This window comes from Lepidochelys olivacea (assembly GCF_965140295.1).
Source record: "Lepidochelys olivacea isolate rLepOli2 genome assembly, chromosome: 6".
In the NCBI taxonomy this organism is placed as follows: domain Eukaryota; kingdom Metazoa; phylum Chordata; order Testudines; family Cheloniidae; genus Lepidochelys; species Lepidochelys olivacea.
In genome coordinates this window covers 105598710-105620662 of record NC_140416.1, presented here as the reverse complement: position 1 = coordinate 105620662, position 21953 = coordinate 105598710, and the positions used below count along the sequence as shown (strand labels likewise).

The following is a 21953-nucleotide window of genomic DNA, read 5'->3' as shown; positions in this document are numbered from 1 at the left end:
GATGGATAGGTGTGGGAGTCCCAGGGGGCCTGTCAGGGGGCAGTTGGATGGGGCAGAGGTTCTGGACAGTCAGACGGGGGAGGGGGCGGTCAGGGGACAAGGAGCAGGGGGTGGTGGTGTTTGGATGGGTTGGAGGTTCTGAGGAGGGCAGTCAGGGGGCGGGGTTCAGGCTGTTTGGGGAGGCACAGCCTTCCCTACCCAGCCCTCCATAAAGTTTCGCAACCCTGATGTGGCCCTCAGGCCAAAAAGTTTGCCCACCCCTGATCTAGCCTGACCACTTGATAACAGGCCACAGAACTTCTCCAAAATCATTCCTGGCGCTTATCTTTTAGATAAACATCCAATCGTGATTTTTAAAAATTGCCAGCGATAGAGAATCCACCACAATTTTTGAGTTTGATAAAAATGTACCCCTTCTTTCCACCCTGAATTTGTCTAACATCAACTTCCAGTCATTGGATCGTGTTATACTTTTCTCTGCCAGATTGAAGAGCCCAATATTAAATATTTGTTCCAAGTAGATATTTATAGACTAATCAATTACCTCTTACCCTTCTCTTTATTAAGCTAAATAAAGAGAACTTCTTGAGTCTAATCACTATAATGGCAGCTTTTCTAATCCTTTAGAAATTCTTGTGGCTTTTCTCTGAACCCTCCCTAATCTATAAACATCCTCTTTAATCGTGGATACCAGAACTGGACAGTATTTCTAGCAGCAGTTGCACCAGTGCCAAAAACAGAGATAAAAACCTCTGGTCTGACCCAAGATTCCCGTTTATGCATCCAAGGATTGTTTTAGTCCTTTGTTTTTCTTTGGGATGAGAAAGATAATGGGACTAACCCCTTGTCCTATATCTTTGAGTCCCTCCTCCACTGCTCCAAATTGTAGAAGGGAGTCCACTTTTTGTTTGAACAGTATCTTGTGAAAATGGTCCCTCAAAAAAAAGAAGAAAAAAAAAAGATGGGGAATGGGGCTAACAGGTCAGAAAGAGACTGGAATTGGATAGAATATCCATTGTTTACTATTTCCAAGACTCAGTAGTCTGAGTTGATCTGAGTCCAAACTTACCAAAAATAAAAGGAGATAGTTGCCAAGGTGGGGGGTGGCAGGGGAAGAGAGACAGAAGGGAAGAGATCTCAAGGTTCTGCCAGGCTCTCGGTAATGGCATCAAACCTGCTTCTTAGGGAAAAAACAGACTATGCAGCACCAGAGAAAGGCTGAAACCTCTTCTTTCTGGACAGTTCCAAGGTCTGAGGATGGTAACAGTATGTGGGCACAGAAACGGTACCTGAAAGAAGTCCTGTCTCACTTACTTCCATCTTTGTACTGGAAAAGAGGTCCAGAGAATATAGTCACCCTAGATTCCTTTAAGGATTAGAGGAATTCACCACAGTTTGAAGTAAAGTTAACTTCAAAAGGTCCTCAATTTTGGTTCGGACCTCCCTGGAAAATCCCTCAAGATTGGAAAAAGTAAGCTCTTTTAGACAATAGACAAAGTATATTCCACTATATTGTTTACTGCAGCCTGCAACTGGATGCGGGTTATCAGCTATCCCTCAGATGGGGATGGTCTTTAGTTCTTTTCAGTGATCGAGGTAGCCTATCTACAAACAGTGTGTCTCAATTCAAATAATTTTATTTTGACAGAAGCACTTGGTAATTATCCAACGGCATATGGAGGCTGGTAAATGAATACTTTGCATCCAAACAGGTCCAGTTTCTAAGTCTCTCCCCTTACATATGGATTTGGGAGATCCCTGCCACTTTGATTGCTCTTAGACCGCAGCTTCCAGAAACAATTTTGATACTGAGTGGGAATAAAAGTACTTCAAAGTTCTTTGGAAGGGATGTGGAATCTCCTGTCAGCCCACTTGGATGTGGCCAAAACAGAAGCTAGCGCATGTCGCAGGTCTTCTGTGGGCTGATCCTCATTTATAAGCAAGACGAGCCTGTCAACAATGGAAGTGTGTAAAATGTGCAGGAGTTTGAAAGGTTTCTCCTGCACCACTTCTAGAGTGTATCTAGAGTCTCTGCCATAGATCTGATGAGGTCCTGGAATGCCTTGAAGTCATCAGCTAAAGACAATGTTAATTTACTGCCTCATTCTTCCCCTTATAGCATTCATCACTTTCCTCCTGATACTTTTTGAGGCTCTAAGGCTGCACTAGCTGACTTGACTTGTTATCTTGACTGCCTCTTTGGGCAGCAGTATCTAATCCACAAGGAGGCAGATTACTCAGGCTTGCATGAATACAGCTACATTCCCTTGGGTGTCTAGTCAAGCCAGAGCTGAAAAGGGTATGGATACTGGATTGAGGGACACATAGGGGTGTGCATGTAAAAATCAAGAAGGATATTCCCCATGAGCCCTAAGTCATTTACTGCTGTCCCTTATAGATCCCTTTCTGATTCACATTGTACAGCCCAAAAGGGATGGAAGGAGGAGTCCCTATTGTGCCCCAACAGGGATGCAGACAAGGAATACATGGCTTCCAAGACAGGGGTCATCCTGTCAGGAGTGCTGTGGCTCTGTTGTGCTCTCCCTAAGCAAGTAGTAGGTTAATTCAGTACTAGAGATATCTTCTTGACCTGCCACACCAACAGCTTGGTAGCTGATGCTTTTTCTTCTTCTGGTATATGGCTTTTGATGGCACAAAAAATGAATTAGATGGTGGGTATGTGATGTAGTCACTCTTAAGTGCATCCACCCACCATCAATATGATAAAGAGGGCATTCTATAACCAAATAGCACATAGTTCTTGAGCTGCATAGGAGCAGGATGGGACGCTCAGGAAGACCCAATGGTAAAGATGCAAATTAAACTGCCCATGACCACAACACATCCCATTGTAACAAAAAAGGATCTTTTGGTTCATATGGTTATTCTGAAGGGCTTGAGAGAGCTAATCCTGAGAGCCTAGGAAACATAGATCTGAGTTGTCTAACTGCCAAGACATGTGCCATTGCTCCAAAAATATAGTCCTGCAGTACCTGTTGCCACTGTGCCTTAGAAAGGTTGTCTGATAGGGTCAACTATTTCAGTGTTTCTGATATGACTTTGAGATAAAATTATGAAGTAAGCTGTCTTGATAGTTGGCTGTGCACAGTAATGAGGCCAGGGCCTTGCCTTATTCCTAATTACTGGGGAAGCAATTCCAGCCAGGACTGGAATGTCGGAAACTGGAGTTGTCTGGGTTGTACCACTGATGTATGCAAGGCAGAATTGATCACTGAGTCCAACTTGTCACAATGACAACTGGAGCCCTAAGGTGCTTCACAGTATTAAGCAGGTGTAATCCTTAGGGCATTGGTAGCTATCCGTAAGGTTGCAACACTAATGCCCATGAGTTGCCAGCAAGTCTGCAACACAACCAGATTTTGCAAGTCTTCTTGATGTTTTGATGAATGGACAGAGCAGTCACACTTTATTGCCAGATATGTAGGGTATGGCTCAAAAACGACTGGCTGATGTATAATGCTGTCTTGAGTGCATTTATGTCACCACTTCAAAAAAATACTTGGCCAAGGTGGATTAGTCATCACCATCTTTCAAGCTCTCAGCGAGAGAAGACTCTGGTACTGAGCACACAGATGAAAAAAAAAAATCACTGTACCTTATATGCCCAGTGTACTGACCCAATAGGTATCAATCCACTGGACACTTGGAACACATTTGTGAGGTTACCTGAACAGGAGCCCTGGGAGATAAAGGACTGGTTCCGAGGGAGATGCAGTCCATAGCTTTAGTGGTTATTGCCAGTGTACCAGGGTGCCAAAGGGACCCCTCTCAGGCTGATTGTTGAGCCAGAGATGAATCAGACTTATGGGTCAAGGCAAAAGACTTAGGGTACCTATATCTTGGGTCAGCTCTGGAGCACTGCTCCTTCCTAGCCATGAGAAGCTGGAATGAAGGCAGATGACCACATCTCTTGGTCGATGAAGCTCAAAAGCTTCGCATGGACTCTGGGCTCACCAGGGAACTCTTTCATAGGGAATGACCAGTCAACTGAGGTCTAACTGTGTCCAAGGAGGCTTGTTTTGAGTGCTCCAAGAGATATCCTCACACTTTTGAGTGCACTTGAAGTGAGCAACATACAGTACACCACTTAGGACTGTATCCTCAAACTAAATGGGCACCTAGAGTGTGTATCATTAAGTGGCGCTGAAGCTTCACATTAAGGCAGGTTTTAAACCATGAAGATTTTGCTTCTACCATTCTTCTAGAGTCCCTGAGGTGGTGGTCTAGCCTAAGAAATAGAACATGTGTAAAATAAGGAATCTGTGTGCGCATGGGTTGCACCGGGGCAACAAGACTAACCAGTACTAAAAATAGCATGGCGCTCAGAGAAGTAGGTGGGGAGTTCCATCTCACTGCCGTGCACGGTAAAAAATGGAGGTTGGGCCTGCTCTGCCCTTTAAGCCCCAAGAAGGGGTATAAGGACATCTAGGGCACAGATGTGGCCCCATCAGACACTGCTGGCCAAAGAACCTAATTTTGTGTACCTAGAGCACGTGTGCACCAAGAATGGAATCCTAGTGAACAATTGCTACTGCAAGAACTCAACTTTATATTTAAATTTATTAGAAAAAAGGAGATTTTGGTCTTTAGAAAGTCATTTTTAAATTTTGCACCACGAGAGTGGTACAAAGCTACCCTAATACAATCTATGATCTTTAAAGAGTTTTTAAACCTGGTGTTTCTAGGTAGTGTTTTAGCATAGTTGGATCAGAGTAAGGTAGAGATGCAATAAAATGCAATAAGAATTTCTCCTTCAATTCAAGGCCCTGGAAAATGCAATTATCATTTCTATTGCAAATAGAGAAAACAATTCGTGTTTTGCACTGTGAAGGCCACATTCTCACAAAGTTGAGCAGAACAAGGTGTCTTATTTTGAAATGAACGTACAAATGCGCCATTTTTGTGAGGAAACAAGGTTTTTTTAGTTTACTGCTTTCCAAGCTTTTTTGGTGATAAAAACCCACTCAAGCATAACAATCACAGACGTCTTTAAGGCTATTAACCTAGGAGATTTAGGGCAGGTTTACACTTAAAACTGCAGCAGCATAGCTGCACCAATGCAGCTGTACCACCTTCATGAAGACTCTACACCAATGGGAAAGAATTCTCCCGTTAGCATAGGATTAACGATCTCCACAAGAAGCAGTAGCTATGCAGTCAAGAGAAGCTCTCCCGCTGACATACACCATCTACACTGGCGCTTAGGTCACTATAAGTACGTCATTCAGATGTGAAAAATCTACACCCCTGATCAATGTAATTATAGCAAAGTAATTCTATAGTTTAGGCCTGCCCCCATTCCAGGAACAGAGTGCCCAGAGCACTTCAGTTGGTGGCAGAAGTGGCAGTGGTCGACATGACCAATAGCTAAAAGTTTCCCCTCCTTTGCTCTATTAATTCTGGGAGGTGGGGTCAACTGCAAGGAGAGTTGCCACTACTGGCCCTCATCCAATGAGTGCACTAGGGAGGCGTGAAGGGGATGCAGGAGAGGAAGAAGATTACTGCTTGGACAGCATGCAGAAGGGGAGAAAGAAGAAAGGACGTGAATGAAAGAACAGAGGGGCCAAAAGGGAAAAAAAGGGAGAAGCTGAACAAGGAAGAACGTTATGACTAAGACTCAAGCCTGTGGCAACTTCCCACCCGTTATATTTTCCCCTTTTTCTTTCTTCACATTTTACTTCCTTTTTCTTAGTTTGCACTTTTGCTGTTTCTAAGCAGTTCAGCCACATAAACAGTGCTTAGAAAAAAATCAGAGACCAACTTTTTAAACTTAAGTTTAAGTAAATGGATTTATTTTTTTAAAGAAAAAGCAAAAAATAAGCCACCACTGTTCATAACTGCCAGAATTACAGCTACTGTTTACTTACTTCCACTAGGTTCTAGTACCAGACAGACAATCATGGAATTGCTACACTTCAACATAAGTTTCGCTTAACACCAAATTTAGAAAATGCTCCATTTTCAGTCTTTCATTTAAAGGGATTCTCACATCCCATGCAAAGACATAAAATCTATAGGTTAGACCTATTAAATAGTTGACAATGTAAAGAGCTTAAAATCATTCACATTTTTATATTTTAAATCCCCAACAGAAATGTTGGTCTGTAATAAGCAAACAGAAGAGAAAAAAATCGGCTATCAGTCACATTGTTTGACGTATATAGTTATTTATATTTTTTGGTCCTGTTTAAAAACAAATAATGCCAGCACTCTTCATAAACCTTGTAAGAAGATTTGGAAGTGACAAAGACAACTAAAGTTTATGCTTTCATTCATGTCAGAATACGCCTTAACTGAATAGTGCTACCCAACAGATCATACTATTCTGATGCAACTTGTTATATACAATATTTTCAGCAATTTTAGAACTTATGAACTACTTTCAGGCACAGCTGTACTATCTCCTGCAAGGTTTAAACAAGGGTCCAAAATTCCTGCTCCATACATCCGAGACAAAGGAACAACAACAACAGCTATTTTAAAAAGCATTTTAAAGGGACAATCTGCCTATTCACTGTAACAGCAACACATGCTCTGAGATTAGTTCTTAAAAGAGTAAGTGAAATGGTATCTTTTAAAAAAGGGACAGGAGAATGTCCTAAATACCAGAAACTTGTCTGAAGTTGACCACTAAACATGAATGCAATCCCAACAAAGGCTCAAGTAGCAGAATATGTTACAGATGAGCATGAAAGAATTCTGCTAGGTTACCCAAGGGCACCTATAGTGTTAACTGACCCACAGCTGCCTGTGGGTTTGGAAATGAACTTTAGCCTCAGAACTTTGCTCTCGAGGATCAATAAAGATGCATCAATAGTGAACTTGGAAAGGGGATTTCTGCAAATCACTACTGAATATCCTCCTGTCAATTTAAGGAATGTAGGGCTGCGGTGGTTGCCTCCATAACACTGTCTAGCCAGTTTTCCCATTTCCCCTTTAAGTTTGTGTGTATCTTATATACAGCAACAAGGAAGAGAAAACATTTTTAAAGCTAGCAAAATATGACTGGATTGTTAAACCATGAAAACTGCCAATGGGACTCAGGGGTAAATTTTATTCTGTAAATTATTTCATTAATTCTTTAAAATTGACTGGATTTCAAGTTCACTGTCACTTTCAAAATGTTACTAGATGAGTAAAGTTTTAGAAATCCTTAAGTCATCAACATGGCTCAAATTTTGTGAAGTCGCTATGAACGAGAAACCACACACACTAAATATGACCATTTGCTACTATAGCAAAAACAAGCCTCCAAGCCCTTTATATGCCCTAATCAACTGTCAAATTTCAATTCTCACTTTTTATTCTGTCCTTGTTTTGTACTCACAGTTCCCTTTCCTTGCACTTGGGTATCTTAATCAAGATAAAAACTGCATCAGTAGTAAACTTTAACCAAGGGAAAATTAGAGCTTGATCCTGCATCATTCAAGTTGACATTCCCCGCCATTGACCCAAACACAAACAGGACTGAGGCCCTAAACAGCAATGCATGGGCATCAGAGGATTAAAACCTGTTTACTGTGCGATCCATCCATAGTTTTATAAAACTGAATTATACAATAGTATGTCACTAGTTCTCTCTAAAACTGGCCCTATAAAAAACTTACAACACAACAGCAAAGGTGGTAACAAAAAGGAGAGTTCTTGAAAGCGATTCTCTACTGACTGAAAACCTCAAAGCATTCACTTTTTAGGAAGGTTTTGTCCACCCTATTCTTCATATAAAACACAATTATACTAGTAGGTAATGACATGGTTGGGTTTTCCTGACAGTGATGAACACAATGGTTGGTAAGTCAAGTTTGAGGCTTGTCAATTTTGACAGTATTCCTAATGTGTTCAGATACCACAGGAATGGCTCCAGTATAAAAACAGATGGAATAATTTTAAAGACATAACTGACTTCAAGGAAAATCTGAATAGCAACTGTATGCTCAAAAACTTAATTTACCCATTAGATTCATAATGCTACTTGCTAAAAATTCTAGGATAGCAAAAAAGTTATGAACTAACTTGAAATCATCAATATTTGCTTATATGTCTCTTCTCTGTAAGATAACATATGCAATACATTTTTATTTTCTTTTTCTTTTTTTCTTTTTTTTAGTAAAAAGACCCAACAGAAGCAGCCATGTGGCAGTTAGAGCTAAAAACCTCAAACTCTAAACCTGGCAACAGACAATTCATCAATAAGAGAACAGTTTGAGTAGTCAGACAAGCCACAGTATAGCAACAATTCAGTATTTGCAAGAGTAATTCACATTAAAAAAATCCAGAGGAGCATTAAATAAATTCTGTAGCAGGTAACCACACTCAGTTATAAAGTAGCACAACAGAACCAAACATTTAAATTCATTTTAAAAACAAATGAACACCCAGATACTAGCCTGATGGATGCAACCCACAGCAATATGTAAATGCGGCATAGCATACAGAACTAAACTTGCTTTGACAAAAATTCTAGATAATGCTGACATAAGTTAAGATCAAAGCAAGTGTTTTTCTTGTAATCTTATTTTCTGCAATTAGTTTATTATGATCAATAGCAAATGTAGGAATATATACACCAACACTTCATAAGTAGTTATGTAATATTATAAGCCACACAGGTGGAACCACCTGTAGTTAATGTTCAGGCTGAACTTTTTCATGTCTGCTGCAGGCTGACTTACTGGAAAAAGTTTCAAATAAATACGTAAATAAATAAATCCCACAGTTGAACCATTTCCTAGAATAAGGACAGGAAAAAAAAAAATTTTTTGCCCATATTAAAAAATTCTTACCACCATTTAATTGAAACGCTCCAGTACCTCCACACTTTGACTAACGTATTTTAAGTCCATGCTCCAAACATGTCAGCAATGTACTTTTTGCTATCCTTGGAAAAATCTGCACAAATTTGGCCAACATATAAGAATTTTGGGGGAAAAAATTGCAGTTTGCACATTTTCGGTAAAGGCTGGTGGAAGCTAGCAGCCTTACAGTCAGATTTTATATACACTGAACATACTCTATTGCCACGCAGTTCCTACAGGCCAGCTGAACTGCACATGCACCATCCTCAGATTTTGAGCATACCCCACCATGGAGACAAACATTTTCCCCACAGTTGTTCTTCCCAGCTGCTGGGGAGCCATTCTGGTACCAGAAACAGCAGGAAGACTATATTCTGTTTTGTCAGTGCTACTCTGCTAGCACCTAAGCAGCATAAGGGAGATGACAAAAGCAGAAGTAGACTATGAGCAACAGGAGCTGTGGAAGGGGAACAGGAATAGAGGGAGCAGAGACAGAAGGGTCTATGTACACTCCCCACCAAAACCTGGAATTGAACCCAGTATTCCCCTGCTGTCTAGCAAACAGCTGTGAATCCCACTGGCAGAAATTACAGTAGAACCTCAGAGTTATAAATGCCTAGTAACTGAACAAAACGTTACGGTTCTTTTAAAAGTTTACAACTGAAATTGACTTAATATAGCTTTGAAACTTTACTATGCAGAAGAAAAATGCTGCTTTCCATTTATTTTTTTAATAGTTTACGTTTAACACAGTACTGTACTTGGGGTTTTTTTGGTGGTCTCTGCTGCTGCCTGATTGTGTACTTCGAGTTCCAAATGAGGTATGTGGTTGACTGGTCAGTTTGTGACTCTCGTGCTTGTAACTCTGAGGTTCTACTGTTCATCTCTTCCCTCTCTAGTGGCTGGCCCATACACAGATAACAGCTGACTACTGCTACTGATTTTGCTATTATCTCAAGTGGTAGAAATCTGGGCTGTGGGTCTAATGTTCCCAAGCTCTGCTAACAAATCATGTGGTACTACACCACATGGGCTAATATTTCAGTTTTAAAAACAAGATTACTTAAATGCTCAAAGTTTAGGAAATGCCAGAATTAAGGATGCTTATACAAGCAACCAGTCATTGATCATGTAATTAGATGCTGCATCATAATGCATACGCACAATGGACCAAATTAAGATTGCACAGGCAACCTGAGCTGATGTTCCCTAAACTTTTAAGTGCTACCTATACAACCTTTACCATTCTTTTGATGTTAAGGATTTTTGTGATAAACACAATATAAAAAATATTCTTCATTACTAAGAAAAAAAGGATCAGATTGGTTTTGTAGTTTTACAATTGTTGAAAACTAAATTTGATATAGTGCAGCAAGTTGTAGAACCCACAAACACTGGTAGGGGTTGAGGTAGTCAAGAATGAAAATAAAACTAATAAATAGATCTTCATACTGAATTCTACTGGTCTGTTCTTATTGTACTGAACAACTTTTGAGTGTCGCACTTTTGATTTGTCAGATCTAACAAGGAAGTAGCCACTTCTCTCTCAAATGCATTTTTAGCCTCAGGTAATCTTTCAAAACAGTAATAGTAAGGACACGTGTAAAGATGCAGCTTCTCAAGGTATCTGATTCCTGTCAGCCACAAAAAAACTAAAGATTAAAAAAAAAATTATCTGGCATAGATAAAAATCAAATATTTAAAAGACTATAGCTTTTGGGAAATGGAAACTAAGTATTAAGAATACCGTGTTGTAAGGACCCAAGTTCCTGTTACTTTAACTGCTTGTTTCACAGGCTCTTTACGTGAAGTAATATAGGCCACAATGGAGTCAGGCAAAAGTAATTTGACAACTAGTATTCATATTTTTTTGAAGGTTTTATTTAAGAAAACAATGGAATGATAGTCATTTAGATTTAACAGATGCTCTTTTGTGACTTACCTAGCAAATTCAGCTAGCTGCTTGGGGTCTGAAAGGTCAATGCCTGGTATTCCTCCAGGAGGAAGTTTCTTTCCTGTCATGTACTCTGAGTAATCAGGTGGAGAGTTCTCGCCAATGATCTGTTCTTCCACCACTGTTTCATGGTCAATATCTTTTTTATCATCTGAAATAGACAAAATTACCCTGTTGGTTTACATATATTAAATCAAACACCATGAACACTATCATTATGCATCTTGCATGGCTAGTATTTCAATGCAAATTAGATACTGCAACAAGTAAAATTCTACTGTTCTCCAGCCAATCTCAGTGCACTTCTAGACTCCTATGCTACTTGTAAGGAGTCTACAGGAATCAGTTCCACAAATTATAAAAGCCACAATAGACATTTTCTGAGGCATGATGAACACATGCACACACTTTTTAATTAGGTGTGTATACAGATCTAGCAATAGTGCAAGTTTTGAGGAATAACTAGGAACATCCTAGAGATGACACATACATTGAAAAGGTGGATCTTGGAATGTGCCAAAGTATGTATTAAAAAAAGAAAAAAGGAAACCGGCATGCCACAACACTCAAAGTGTCTGGGTAAAAGCACCTCCAGAGATCACCTTTGAAGGCAAAATACTGAGGATCTGGTGGAGAATTTTAGTAGCCAGAGCCAACAGGTGTGTAGATGATTATGGAAGACAAAAACACATCTACATTCCTATACCTGACCTGTTTCCCTGCAGCAAACCCTAATATGTCTAACTTCGGCCTGATCTACACCTAAAACTTAGGTCAACCTAGCTACATTGCTCAGGGCTATGAAAAGTTTTGCCTTGTGCAACCTATCCCCACAGTAGCTGCAGTTAAGTCAACAGAAGACTTCCTCCATCAACCTACTTACTGCCTCTCAGAGGTAGATTACATACAGCTATGGAAAAACCCCTTCCATCAGTACAGGAAGCGTCTATGCCATGGGTTCTCAAACTTCATTGCACCATGACCCTCTGACAACAAAGTTACTACTTTGTCGACACTTGAAGGGTGTGGGGGAGGGGTAGAGCCCGAGCACCCTGCCCCGGGTGGGGGTTGGAGCTCAGGCTTAAGCCCCGAGTCCCAGCACTTCATCTGATGAAGTGAGCTGTAGGTCACGAAAGCTTATGCTTAAATAAACTTGTAGTGTAAACATGGCCTAAATAGGATATCTTTACTGCCTACTTTGGCAACAGTCCTGCCAACTCTAGGGTTTTTCCTTTAAACTGCAGGTTTTCAGACCTTCCTTGTAGGTCCTACAAGGAAAATCCATGAATCAGTAGAGACAACTCTGTTGGCTGCCTTCCTAATCACACAGCATGAGAGCAAAGGACAGTCAATGAAATCTCCTGCACATGCTGAGGGGCTCTCTCTTCCAGCATGGACATCAGACTGTGCTCCCACTTCCCTATCCCATCGTGTAAACAAACGACAGGATAACTCAGACCTTTGATCACAAAGCTAATTAGGGAGTATTCCTCTCTGCCAGCTCTGCAGATCCTCCTTTGGATTCCCTGTTCCCACCAGGCCGGGGAGCAGGGAGGAGTCCCCAGTGCTGCTACCCACTCACCCCCAAGCCTGCTGAAGTGGTGAAGATATTGGTTTCTCTACTGATGTTTTAAAGCCCCTGAGCCAGCAGGTGGAGCTGGCTAATAGCTCTCTTCAGTTTGGAGAGGGCCTTAGGGAAGTATTCATCTCAGAGTGTTTCCCTGCTGGGAGAAAGACTCCCAGAGCCATCTCCCCTTTCCCCCACATCCACAAGGAGCCTTCCCAAAATACAGTGAGGATCAGAGTAATGAAACATCAGGTATGATGTTAACAGGTATGGGGCACCTTTATTCTACTCATAATGCCTCTACCACAGCTCACAGTGGCTATGTCTACACTACCGTGGTAAGTCGACCTACGCTACATAACTCCAGCTACGTGAAGTACGTAGCTGGAGTCAACACCATGGGGGGGTCGACAGGAGAAAAATCTCCCATCGACTTGCCTTACTCTTTTCATCAGGGGTAAAGTACAGGGGTTGACTGGAGAGCAATCTTTACTAGACCCACTAAATTCACCGCCAGTAGATTGATCTCAGAGCGTCGATCCCTGCCGTAGTGTATACCTGTCCAGTACGTACAGTGTTATAAATAACCTCCTTGCCAGTATAATCTTACTTCCACTGCACTGCTTATTTAGGGTAGCTCTGTCAAGCCACCTTTGTCCCATGAGCGAACTCCAGACCCACACCAGAAAAATATCAACTCCCTCCCACTTTGTAGCGCAACAGAAAAGAGCGAAGACTCCGCATAAGAGGGGGCAGATACAGCTCCCCCAGTTTTAAGAAAAGGCAAGGCAAAGGAAGTAGAAAGAAAATTTACTAGATGGGGCAGAAAGACTACAGTAAACAAGGAAAAAGAAAGAACTAGCCTGGGTTAGTATGCTCCAGTTATTCATGACACAGAAATACAATAAAATGCAAAAAGTAACAAACCACCTTTGTTCAGTAAGGTAGAGAAGAGAAAAAAAGAGTACTAAAAGACTTGCATTGTAGGAAGTTTCTCTTTTCTTTTAGCTTTGTGTTTAAAAATACCACCAAAATGACAACTCTCTCTCCAATTTGTAATGCCTGCTTTTAAACTATGCCACACCAAGCTATTTCTAGAATTGTTACTGCTAGTTTGAAGTTTAATCTTATCTACCAGCTCAAAGAGCAGTTCACTTAAATGTTTCATGGTGAAAAATGAAATACATTTTCATTTTGTTAGAAAAATGTGTTAAAGAGTTATAAATAGAAAGCTCTAATATACTTATTGAACAAAAAAACCTGGAAAGTCTTCCTACTCTTCATATTACAGATTCTCCATGTTTCTGTCTCTAGTAACTGCTGAAAATACTGTTCACATTTAACTAAAAGTGAAAGTACAAAATGTTTAACATATACGTTTTCCAGCACCTACAAGAGAAGCCACCACTCTAATTTAGGAAGGTATTATAAATGCAGAAGCCTCAAGCTCAACAGTGTTCTTCCAAATGGTTAGTAGCTTATGAACAGTAATAAGTGACATTTATGACAGGTAGAAACAGAACTATAAACTTCCTAGAAGTTTTATGTATTTCTGAATACAGTTTTAAACCTCCTGAATCCTTGGAGCAGAACAAATTTTGATAGCCTCTCTTGTTTAGCTAGTTCTATACCCTCTCCCAACTTCCAATCTGAGTTTGGCGATATTTACAAGAGACAGAGGTTAGTTTTCACTTTCAGCCTCATGTCAGATGAGCTAGTAAATAAGAAAATTGTATACATATATTCCTAAAGAGTATCCTTTTTTCTAGTAGCACAAGCCACAGATTCTATAATGCTTACTTACAGCTTTGGGGGAAGAATTCAGAGCTGTCAGAGACTACCTCAGAGATATGCCTCTCCTTCTGAAGAGCCTGCCAACTAAGATCATTTCCACAAATATGTTGAAAACCATGTTCTACATGAGTAAATTACTGAGTAAAACACTAGTAACTACGAGTGCGCCTACCATAAAGCATGAAAACTTTGTTTTGGTACCTAGCAAATAGTGATTTTTTTTAGCCACAAAGCTAACAAAACAAAAACACTATCTGGGGAACTTACCCAAAATTTTCTTTTTGGCAAGTAGGTAGTAAATGTTTTTCAGCACAGTAGTTTCTATAGTTTTTACAATGGAATTTCATCAGTATGTACCCTAGAGTGAGAAAATTTTCCAATGTAACCTAAAACCAATTAAAATAACTATGCATAAAGCAGTTCCTGAGACACTACAGCATTCAATATCCTCCCCAAGACAGCAACAGATCAGGCCTGCACCTCTATTATAAAATACTTCGTAAGTGAATGAACACGACCACCAATTAGCTGTTTGGGAGATTTCTTCTTAGGAAGCATACATTTCCAAAGAGCCCGTTACTGCTGTTAGGATCTCTCTGTAAGCCATGGTTCTTACTTAGGGACTGCCTCTAACCACAATCCTTTCCACACACAAAACTTTCACCCAAAGTTACTGGTGCTTTCAACCTTTGCTAGCTGGCTCATGTGGGGCTATAGACAAAAGCCCAAGTCAGGCTTTCACTCTTGCTGGTAACCCACCACTTGTAGTGAGAATGCAGGCTAAACTACTTTAGTGCTAATAGTCCCCCAAGGTCTTCACAGAATCAGATATATACAGGGCCAGAAGGGACCTTCCCACTCCCCACCCTGCTGACAATGTCCAGAAAGAGAAAAAGATCTTCCACAATTCACTGGGAAAGATGCATATAGCAGCTCAATTTACTGCAGCATAAAGAACCATGGGATACGCCCCCAGAAGTTCTAGTACCACACAGGTGAGTAAAGCACCACTGAGCCTCATACCTGGGCTAGGCTAATCCATATGCTGATCACCAACTAACTCTACAGTAGTTGACATGGGTGAAGACAATCTAAGCCCTGTATATCAGACACCAGCTATGCCCCTAGATATTTTAGGCTTCAAGACTTTTTTCCCTTACAGCCATGTGAGAGCCCTGATTATCTCGATTTTCTCAACAGTCTGGATTTGACTAAACATATTTTAGTACAGTGTCCATATGCCAGGTGTGCCACAGCTTTTCCAATGGTAACATGGGACAGGACTAATATGTGCTATCTCCTGTGATTTATGGAATCTAGAAGTGACTTCATGGACAAATGCCAGGTTTGCCCACCAAGAACCACTTTATCAGCATGAAAATTGCACTACCAGCACTCTAAGGAGAGAGTGTCTACTTCCAGTACTCATCAGGCTGACATGACTGCTAACAAAAAACCAAACACAAAAAAACCTGACAGAGGGCATACAGAGATACTGCCTTTAAGAGAATCAAGAGAGACACTGGGATGTCTGTATCATGCTAAACATCCTCTTGCAAAGTGGAATCCGGAGTCTCTGCTGAGGACACGAGAGGATACTTGGATAAAGCTCCATACCTGAAGTGAAAGTTCTTCCTACTGGACAGTTCAAGTACCGTGGATATAGGTGATACACATCTTAAGCTGGGCACCTTCAAATTCATACTGACACTATCGTGAAGAAAAGGTGTTCACAACAGTAACTTAAGTTATGCTCAAGCTAACTGTGTTGCGAAGACACCCCCTAGCATACAACGTATTTTACTGATTTTGGTGCAACTCCACTGTGTACGGCAGATTTTAAATTACAGTAACATTACAAGATACATTCTGCTGTTGGATTTTATCTGGAAAGTGAAAGGGTAGAGATTACCCTGTCCAAATATCTTGTCAAGTGGCAGCCAGCTGGTTTGGTAGGAAAAGTGGAAATGGTCATGTTTATTAGGTTCGATAATTAGGGTCCTCCGTACTCTGGGACAATAGGACAAAATTCTGTAGCAAACACTTCCAAATGCCATGAAAAGAACTCTTAGCTTTTGCAGTCAGTATTTTTGTTTAGATCTCCGTAGATACCCTTCATTTCCATGACCTGTTTTTTCCAGAGCCCTGTTATCTGGCTCTATCGATTACAGAGCAAGGAGAACATACTGTAATTGGAATAAATCCCACTTCTGGGAAAGCTGGAGAACATAAGGGAGCTGCAGACAACTCCTAAGAGTGCACAAGGACAGAAAGTCGCTGGTTGCTTGGTTCATTAAATGCCAAATTCTTGCATCCCTCCTTCCCCCACCAATCCCCAAGATGCCACAAATTTTGCAATCTTTGAATCTCCTGACTGAGATGCAGGGCACATGCATCTAAGAGCTATTGTTTCAGGCCTTCTGTAAACTCGGAAAGACAACATTCCATCATCTTATTCTCAGTTCACCTTTTCAATGTTATCTTCATAATCACAAGATTAGAATGTTTGGTTTAAAAAAGTTAAAATTTTGGAATAAAATTCTGTGGTAAAGAATGAATTCAGTGGCTGAGGAATACACAGGACCATCTGCTAATAGTAATAGTCTCTTCAAGCCTTGTCACCAGAATCACAATCTCCTGCAACATGCTGACTTTCTGCATTGTCCTGGACAATGGCAAGAATGGTTAAAAGACATACAAGCAGATTTGTGTGGCAGGACTGGTACAGCACATCTGTGGCCACTGCTCGTTGATCTCTTCTGGCAAAATGGCTTCTTAGTTATTATGTTTGGAAGAAAATTGTTGCTAGCTTGCTAAATTCTCTAGTTATGTGCCAAACCTCTTGTTATAAGTTCCATTCTGCCTCACCTACTGTTTACCTAATTGACTGCTGGGTTGTGTGTAATGTGCATTGCACGTATTGTGAACAGGGTTCTTCTCTGCCCAGGTCACCCAACCTGATTATCACATCACTAGATGATGTATGAATTGATTAAGTGCTGCACATATTGATCTTGCCATGATTTGACTTCAACATTTATGTGAGGCCACCATGAAACATGACAACGACACTTACATTAACTCTCCAGGTCACCAAACATCCAGTGGAAGGGAGAAGAAAGCCACAGTGTGAGGATTTGGGAACTGGTTGGTACTGTGACTTCACCCTCCATTAACATGGACTACCCATTAGCGGTCAAGGTAGTATGCAGTCCACCTTGCACAAAAGCTCTTACAGCACTTATAATTATTACAAAATACACACATTGCAGCAGTAACCAGAAACCTCACTGGTTTGGGGTGACCAGTCTGCTGTGTGCTCCTCCCCAGCCAAACAAACAGTTCAAACATTTGTCACCTCCACATAATATTTTGTGACACTTCACCTGGGGCTGATCTTGAAGGCCACCTGGTAAAAAAAAAAAAAAAAAAGTAAATGGGAAGTCAAAAAATGGAGTGAGAATGGTAATAAAGAGTAGACCATGTGTGTAAGGCACCAAAAGGAGTGTTTTTGTGCACACGTCTATGCCCACACACAAGATTTTATTTTCGAGAACTAAGCCAATAAAGTTGCATTACGCAAAGCAGAACACAACAACTTCAGCTACTAAGCAAATGCTGAAAATGTGTGTTCTTCCCCTCATTCACATATGCACCATTAATGAAGGACTGAAAATTAGAACTTAGATCAGTGTGAGATTTCCTATACCAACTCCTGGATTGGTACCAAAAGAGCACTGCACTTGTCCAAACAATCCACACCAGATTTAAGGTACTTTTTCTCTGTCTGCCCGTGCCAGAAATGAATGCCACCCACCACTGGAAAGATGGGGTGTCCACCTATACAGTGGTAGACTCTATTCATTTCCAGCTGGGGCAGTTGAAAAAAAATACCAACTTTAGAATGACTTAAGTTAATTAACTTCATGCCTCAGCTCCCCATCTCCATTCCAACCCAATTTTAATGACTGTTACCTCAAGCACTGAGATGGAACAAAGCTTTTTAAAGCTACCTGAAGCTTAAGAATTCCAGTTCTCAATGGAAGATGACAACAACAACAAAAAACAAACATTTTTTCTGTATTTCACTGGGTTACTTAACCTCTTCCTAAGCATAGAAACAGCAACTCCTGACAACATATACAGCCTAACCTTTCACCGCTGCACAGGATGCTGCAACCACAAAGGTATAAATAAGATAACGAACTACCTAAAAATCCAGCTTAAAAACTCCTTTGTATCTGATTCTTTATGATTTATGAAAAAGTTCTGAAAAGTTCTCTCCCCCCTTAGAAAGATCAGGAACATGAAGTCTGATGTTTTGTTTTGCTGGAGGACTTATAGGGTTCTTAGATATGTTGTGCGTGCTCTCATTTTATTTGCAAGGCGCAAGTCTTTAACTGAACCTTTAACAAAAACACTCTTTCTCCTATATGTTAATTATGCATTATAGTTATTTTAATCTATTTAAAACTAAAACAAGTTGACTAAAAGCTAAAAGACTAGGACTCTAGTATAGAAACAACCAAGTGAGAAACAACTTGATAGGTATTTAAAATAATTAATGCTACAAATGTGAGACTTACCCTCACAATTGAAAGACATTACATTTAAGACAGGGGAAAGAAAATATTTACAGTTGAACTTGTGACAGTTTTACAGGCTGACAGCAGATTAATACTTAAGGATCCCCAAAACGTCCACTGTTTTATGAATCAGGATTAAAAAAAGGTTATTGTCCTCTGCTTGAGGGTATAGGCCAATCACTACTTGCCTCAACTGGGAATAAGTTCTCCGATAAGCACCTTATTCCATAGTTGTCCATTACCTAGAGATTTTTGCACCTTCCTGAATTAGGAGTCTGGTCTGGTAAGTATGGCAGTTACTGTACTTCTAATGACAGACAGCACTAGATGCTGGACAAGGAAAAACAACCCACGAAAGGCAGAAGTCAAAGCCTCCTAGATGCTTTGATGTGAGGCTGAGCATAATCTTAAACTGACATTTAAATGGAAGTCCACTGAGATGGAACTATAAAATTATCAGGAATACTACAATTTTTATCATTCATGTATTTTGGCCCTCTCAGACTACTACATCTTGTATTCCCAGGGGAATTATGTGACAATTAAAATTCTGCATATTTTATTTGTCAAAACACCACAATAGAACCACACCAGTTTCAATTAGTTTGAGAATTTATTTCAAAATACCTGTCAGCAAGTAAGTCTAACAAAACAGATCATCTCCCCCCCACCACTCCCCAAAAAAGTCAAGAAATGTTTTGACAAATAGATTCCTAACAAGGCATATTAATACAGAACTTTGAGTAATTCATTTAAACTACAAAACAAGAACATATTTCCTGCATCCCTCAGAAGCAAAGGCTTGGGGGAGTCAGAGGCTGAGGGAGAGGGAAGGAGCCTGGGAATGAACCTGGAGGATTGTTGGGTGTGGGTCAGAGAAGTATGGAACACGGTGCTTTTTTTTTTTTGGGTGGTGGTGGATTGGTAAGGAGTTGGGAAGCCTCGCCCATACAGACCCTAGCTAACCCCTCACCTCTCCCCATTCAGTCAGGCAGACCTGCCTCATCCCCGTGTCTCCCTGCAACCTCCCCTCCCCCATCCCCATGTGTCCCTGCAGCTCCCTACCATTCAACTCCTGGCTCTATGCTGTCACCCCCACACCTCAGTCTGTACCTCCACTAGTCCTTCTGAACTCCAGTGTGACACCCCATCTCTAGCAGCCCCATGTGCCCTGCTCTGTCCCGACTGTGAGGAACGCTGTCTTTCCATCCCTCTCCGCCCACTGACTGACATCTCTTCTGGCACCATGGCAGCCCCTAGTGGGCAAAAGGTATAGCTGCAACACGTCTCCAGTAGAACCTATATTTTGCGGGGGGGGGGGGGGGGGGGAGAGAATATCTGTGGGGGGACAAATTCTGCACAGGCACAGAATTCCCCCCAGGAGTAATTTTTCTGTCAACTCCTGTCCAAGCATATGACACTCAAAAATGTGTTTGTTTTTTGAACACAATGCTCAACAGCTGAAGGGGATGGCTTAGGACTGGTCTACTCACAGAAACTGCACAATTTAACTAAATCAATGCAACTCTTTTGTGGTATTACCAAATTAAGCTAAATCAATTTTAGCCACAACCCTATTTTAAGAGGCCTCACAGAAGTAAGTTATAATTTAGAAGCTAATTTAGTTGAATCCATGCAGTGTGTGTAAACCAGGCCCTCATGTTCTAAGCTTAGTGTTTAAAACAACAAGTCTTTCTGGAGCCACAATTTCAGCACTGTCTTCCCCAGTCTGCAAAGAGCTCCAGTGCTGCTCAGAGCTTTGACAAGCTTCAGTAAGAGTGCAATCTGACTGGGGTTTTGTAAGTTTTTACTGCTACTATCCAGAACCCAGCACTGACCCTATTCATTGAAGATGAGGACTCAAATCGAAGCTTGGAGGGTAGTAGAAGAGAGAGCTATGATGCTGGGGAGGAGGGAGGTGTAGAATCGCATTTCCTCAACCCATTCTCCCTAAAAGCAAGAAGCACGTAGTTGTTCCACATTTCCAGAAAACAAAAGTTGTAAGGTGTCAGGGAAACATCAAGAACACAGAAGGGTAAAGAGAGAGACAACTTGATTATAGAAAGGAAAAAACAAAGCTGTTTGCATACTCCCTACCATAACGAGGCTCCGATCCAGACTGTGGCCTCTGAGTACTACTACAGTATATATTTTAACAACAGTGGGGTCTGAAGCCAGGAACAGAAAACAGGTATAACAAAAAGCAACAGATCTAGTAAGTTACAGATTTTGAAGTATCAGTTAAAAAGCTAAATAGCAATGCATTACTTTAAATTACAGATTATATTTAAGAGTTATAAAAAAACAAGTGTGCATTCTTGTGCCACAAAAATCCCAGAATTTTCCCAGTTTATAAAAGAGAATCAGGGCCTTTTCCTCACTAGAGCAAACAGCACCATTCATTCCACACACGATTTTCTCCGATCATGAATGGCACCCAATGCATACATTGGAGATAAACTATGGACAGTACAGAGAGGCTACTCAGTGTAGGACAGGGGTTCCCAAACACTGGCCAGGAACGGCAAACCACAGCCCCTGGGAGCCGCAAGCGGCTGTACCTGCGGACGCTCAGGTAAACAAAGCGTCTTGCGGCCTGCCAGGGGCTTACCCTGAACAAGTCGCAAACCAAGTTTGGGAACATCTGGTGTAAGAATACGCTTGAAGAGTTTATAATAATTTTCAAATACCTGAAGAAATATTTAACAGATCAGAGATCACTGTTCCTTGTACTTCCACATATATGAAAGGAAGTAAGTCAGAAAGCTTTCCAGATGCAAAGCTGAAGTTAGCTTGAAGAACTGCCATAAAGCATTACTGTTTTCAAACTAATATTTTATTTAAAACCAACCTTGTGTTTGTCAAGTTCTGATATGGCAGAATACAGGAGACATAAGAGCACTTTTATGGAAAGCCTAAATGGTTACCAACAACAGTGCTGCAACGGACAACCGGACAACCATACAACACTAAATACTCACCTTTTAAGGTACACAGGCTCACATCTATTAGATTACTATATATGCATGATTTTAGAAGATGTATGGTAATGCTCATTTGAAAGAAAGATCTGAGCCCTAAATTTACCAACACTGGTTTATCAATCACTTTAATAGCATTGGAAAATGGCATGGATCTGTTGATTTATATTGCTCAGTAGCAGTGGTCACCAACCGGTTGATCCTGGAGACTCTTCCAGTTGATTGCAATCTCTGGCCACTAAAAGTCCAGTGGTG

General features: G+C 40.8%; 1 protein-coding gene across 2 annotated transcripts in view; it reads right to left on the bottom strand.

The window, feature by feature from the left end:
• The window catches only part of YY1 (YY1 transcription factor), a 39424-nt gene that overhangs the window by 11179 nt on the left and 6292 nt on the right, over nt 1-21953 (bottom strand). For both annotated transcript variants that reach the window (XM_084630778.1, XM_084630777.1), the window contains exon 2: nt 10759-10921. In XM_084630778.1, coding sequence (XP_084486904.1) covers nt 10759-10921 — 163 coding nt within the window. The remainder of the gene's footprint in view (nt 1-10758; nt 10922-21953) is intronic.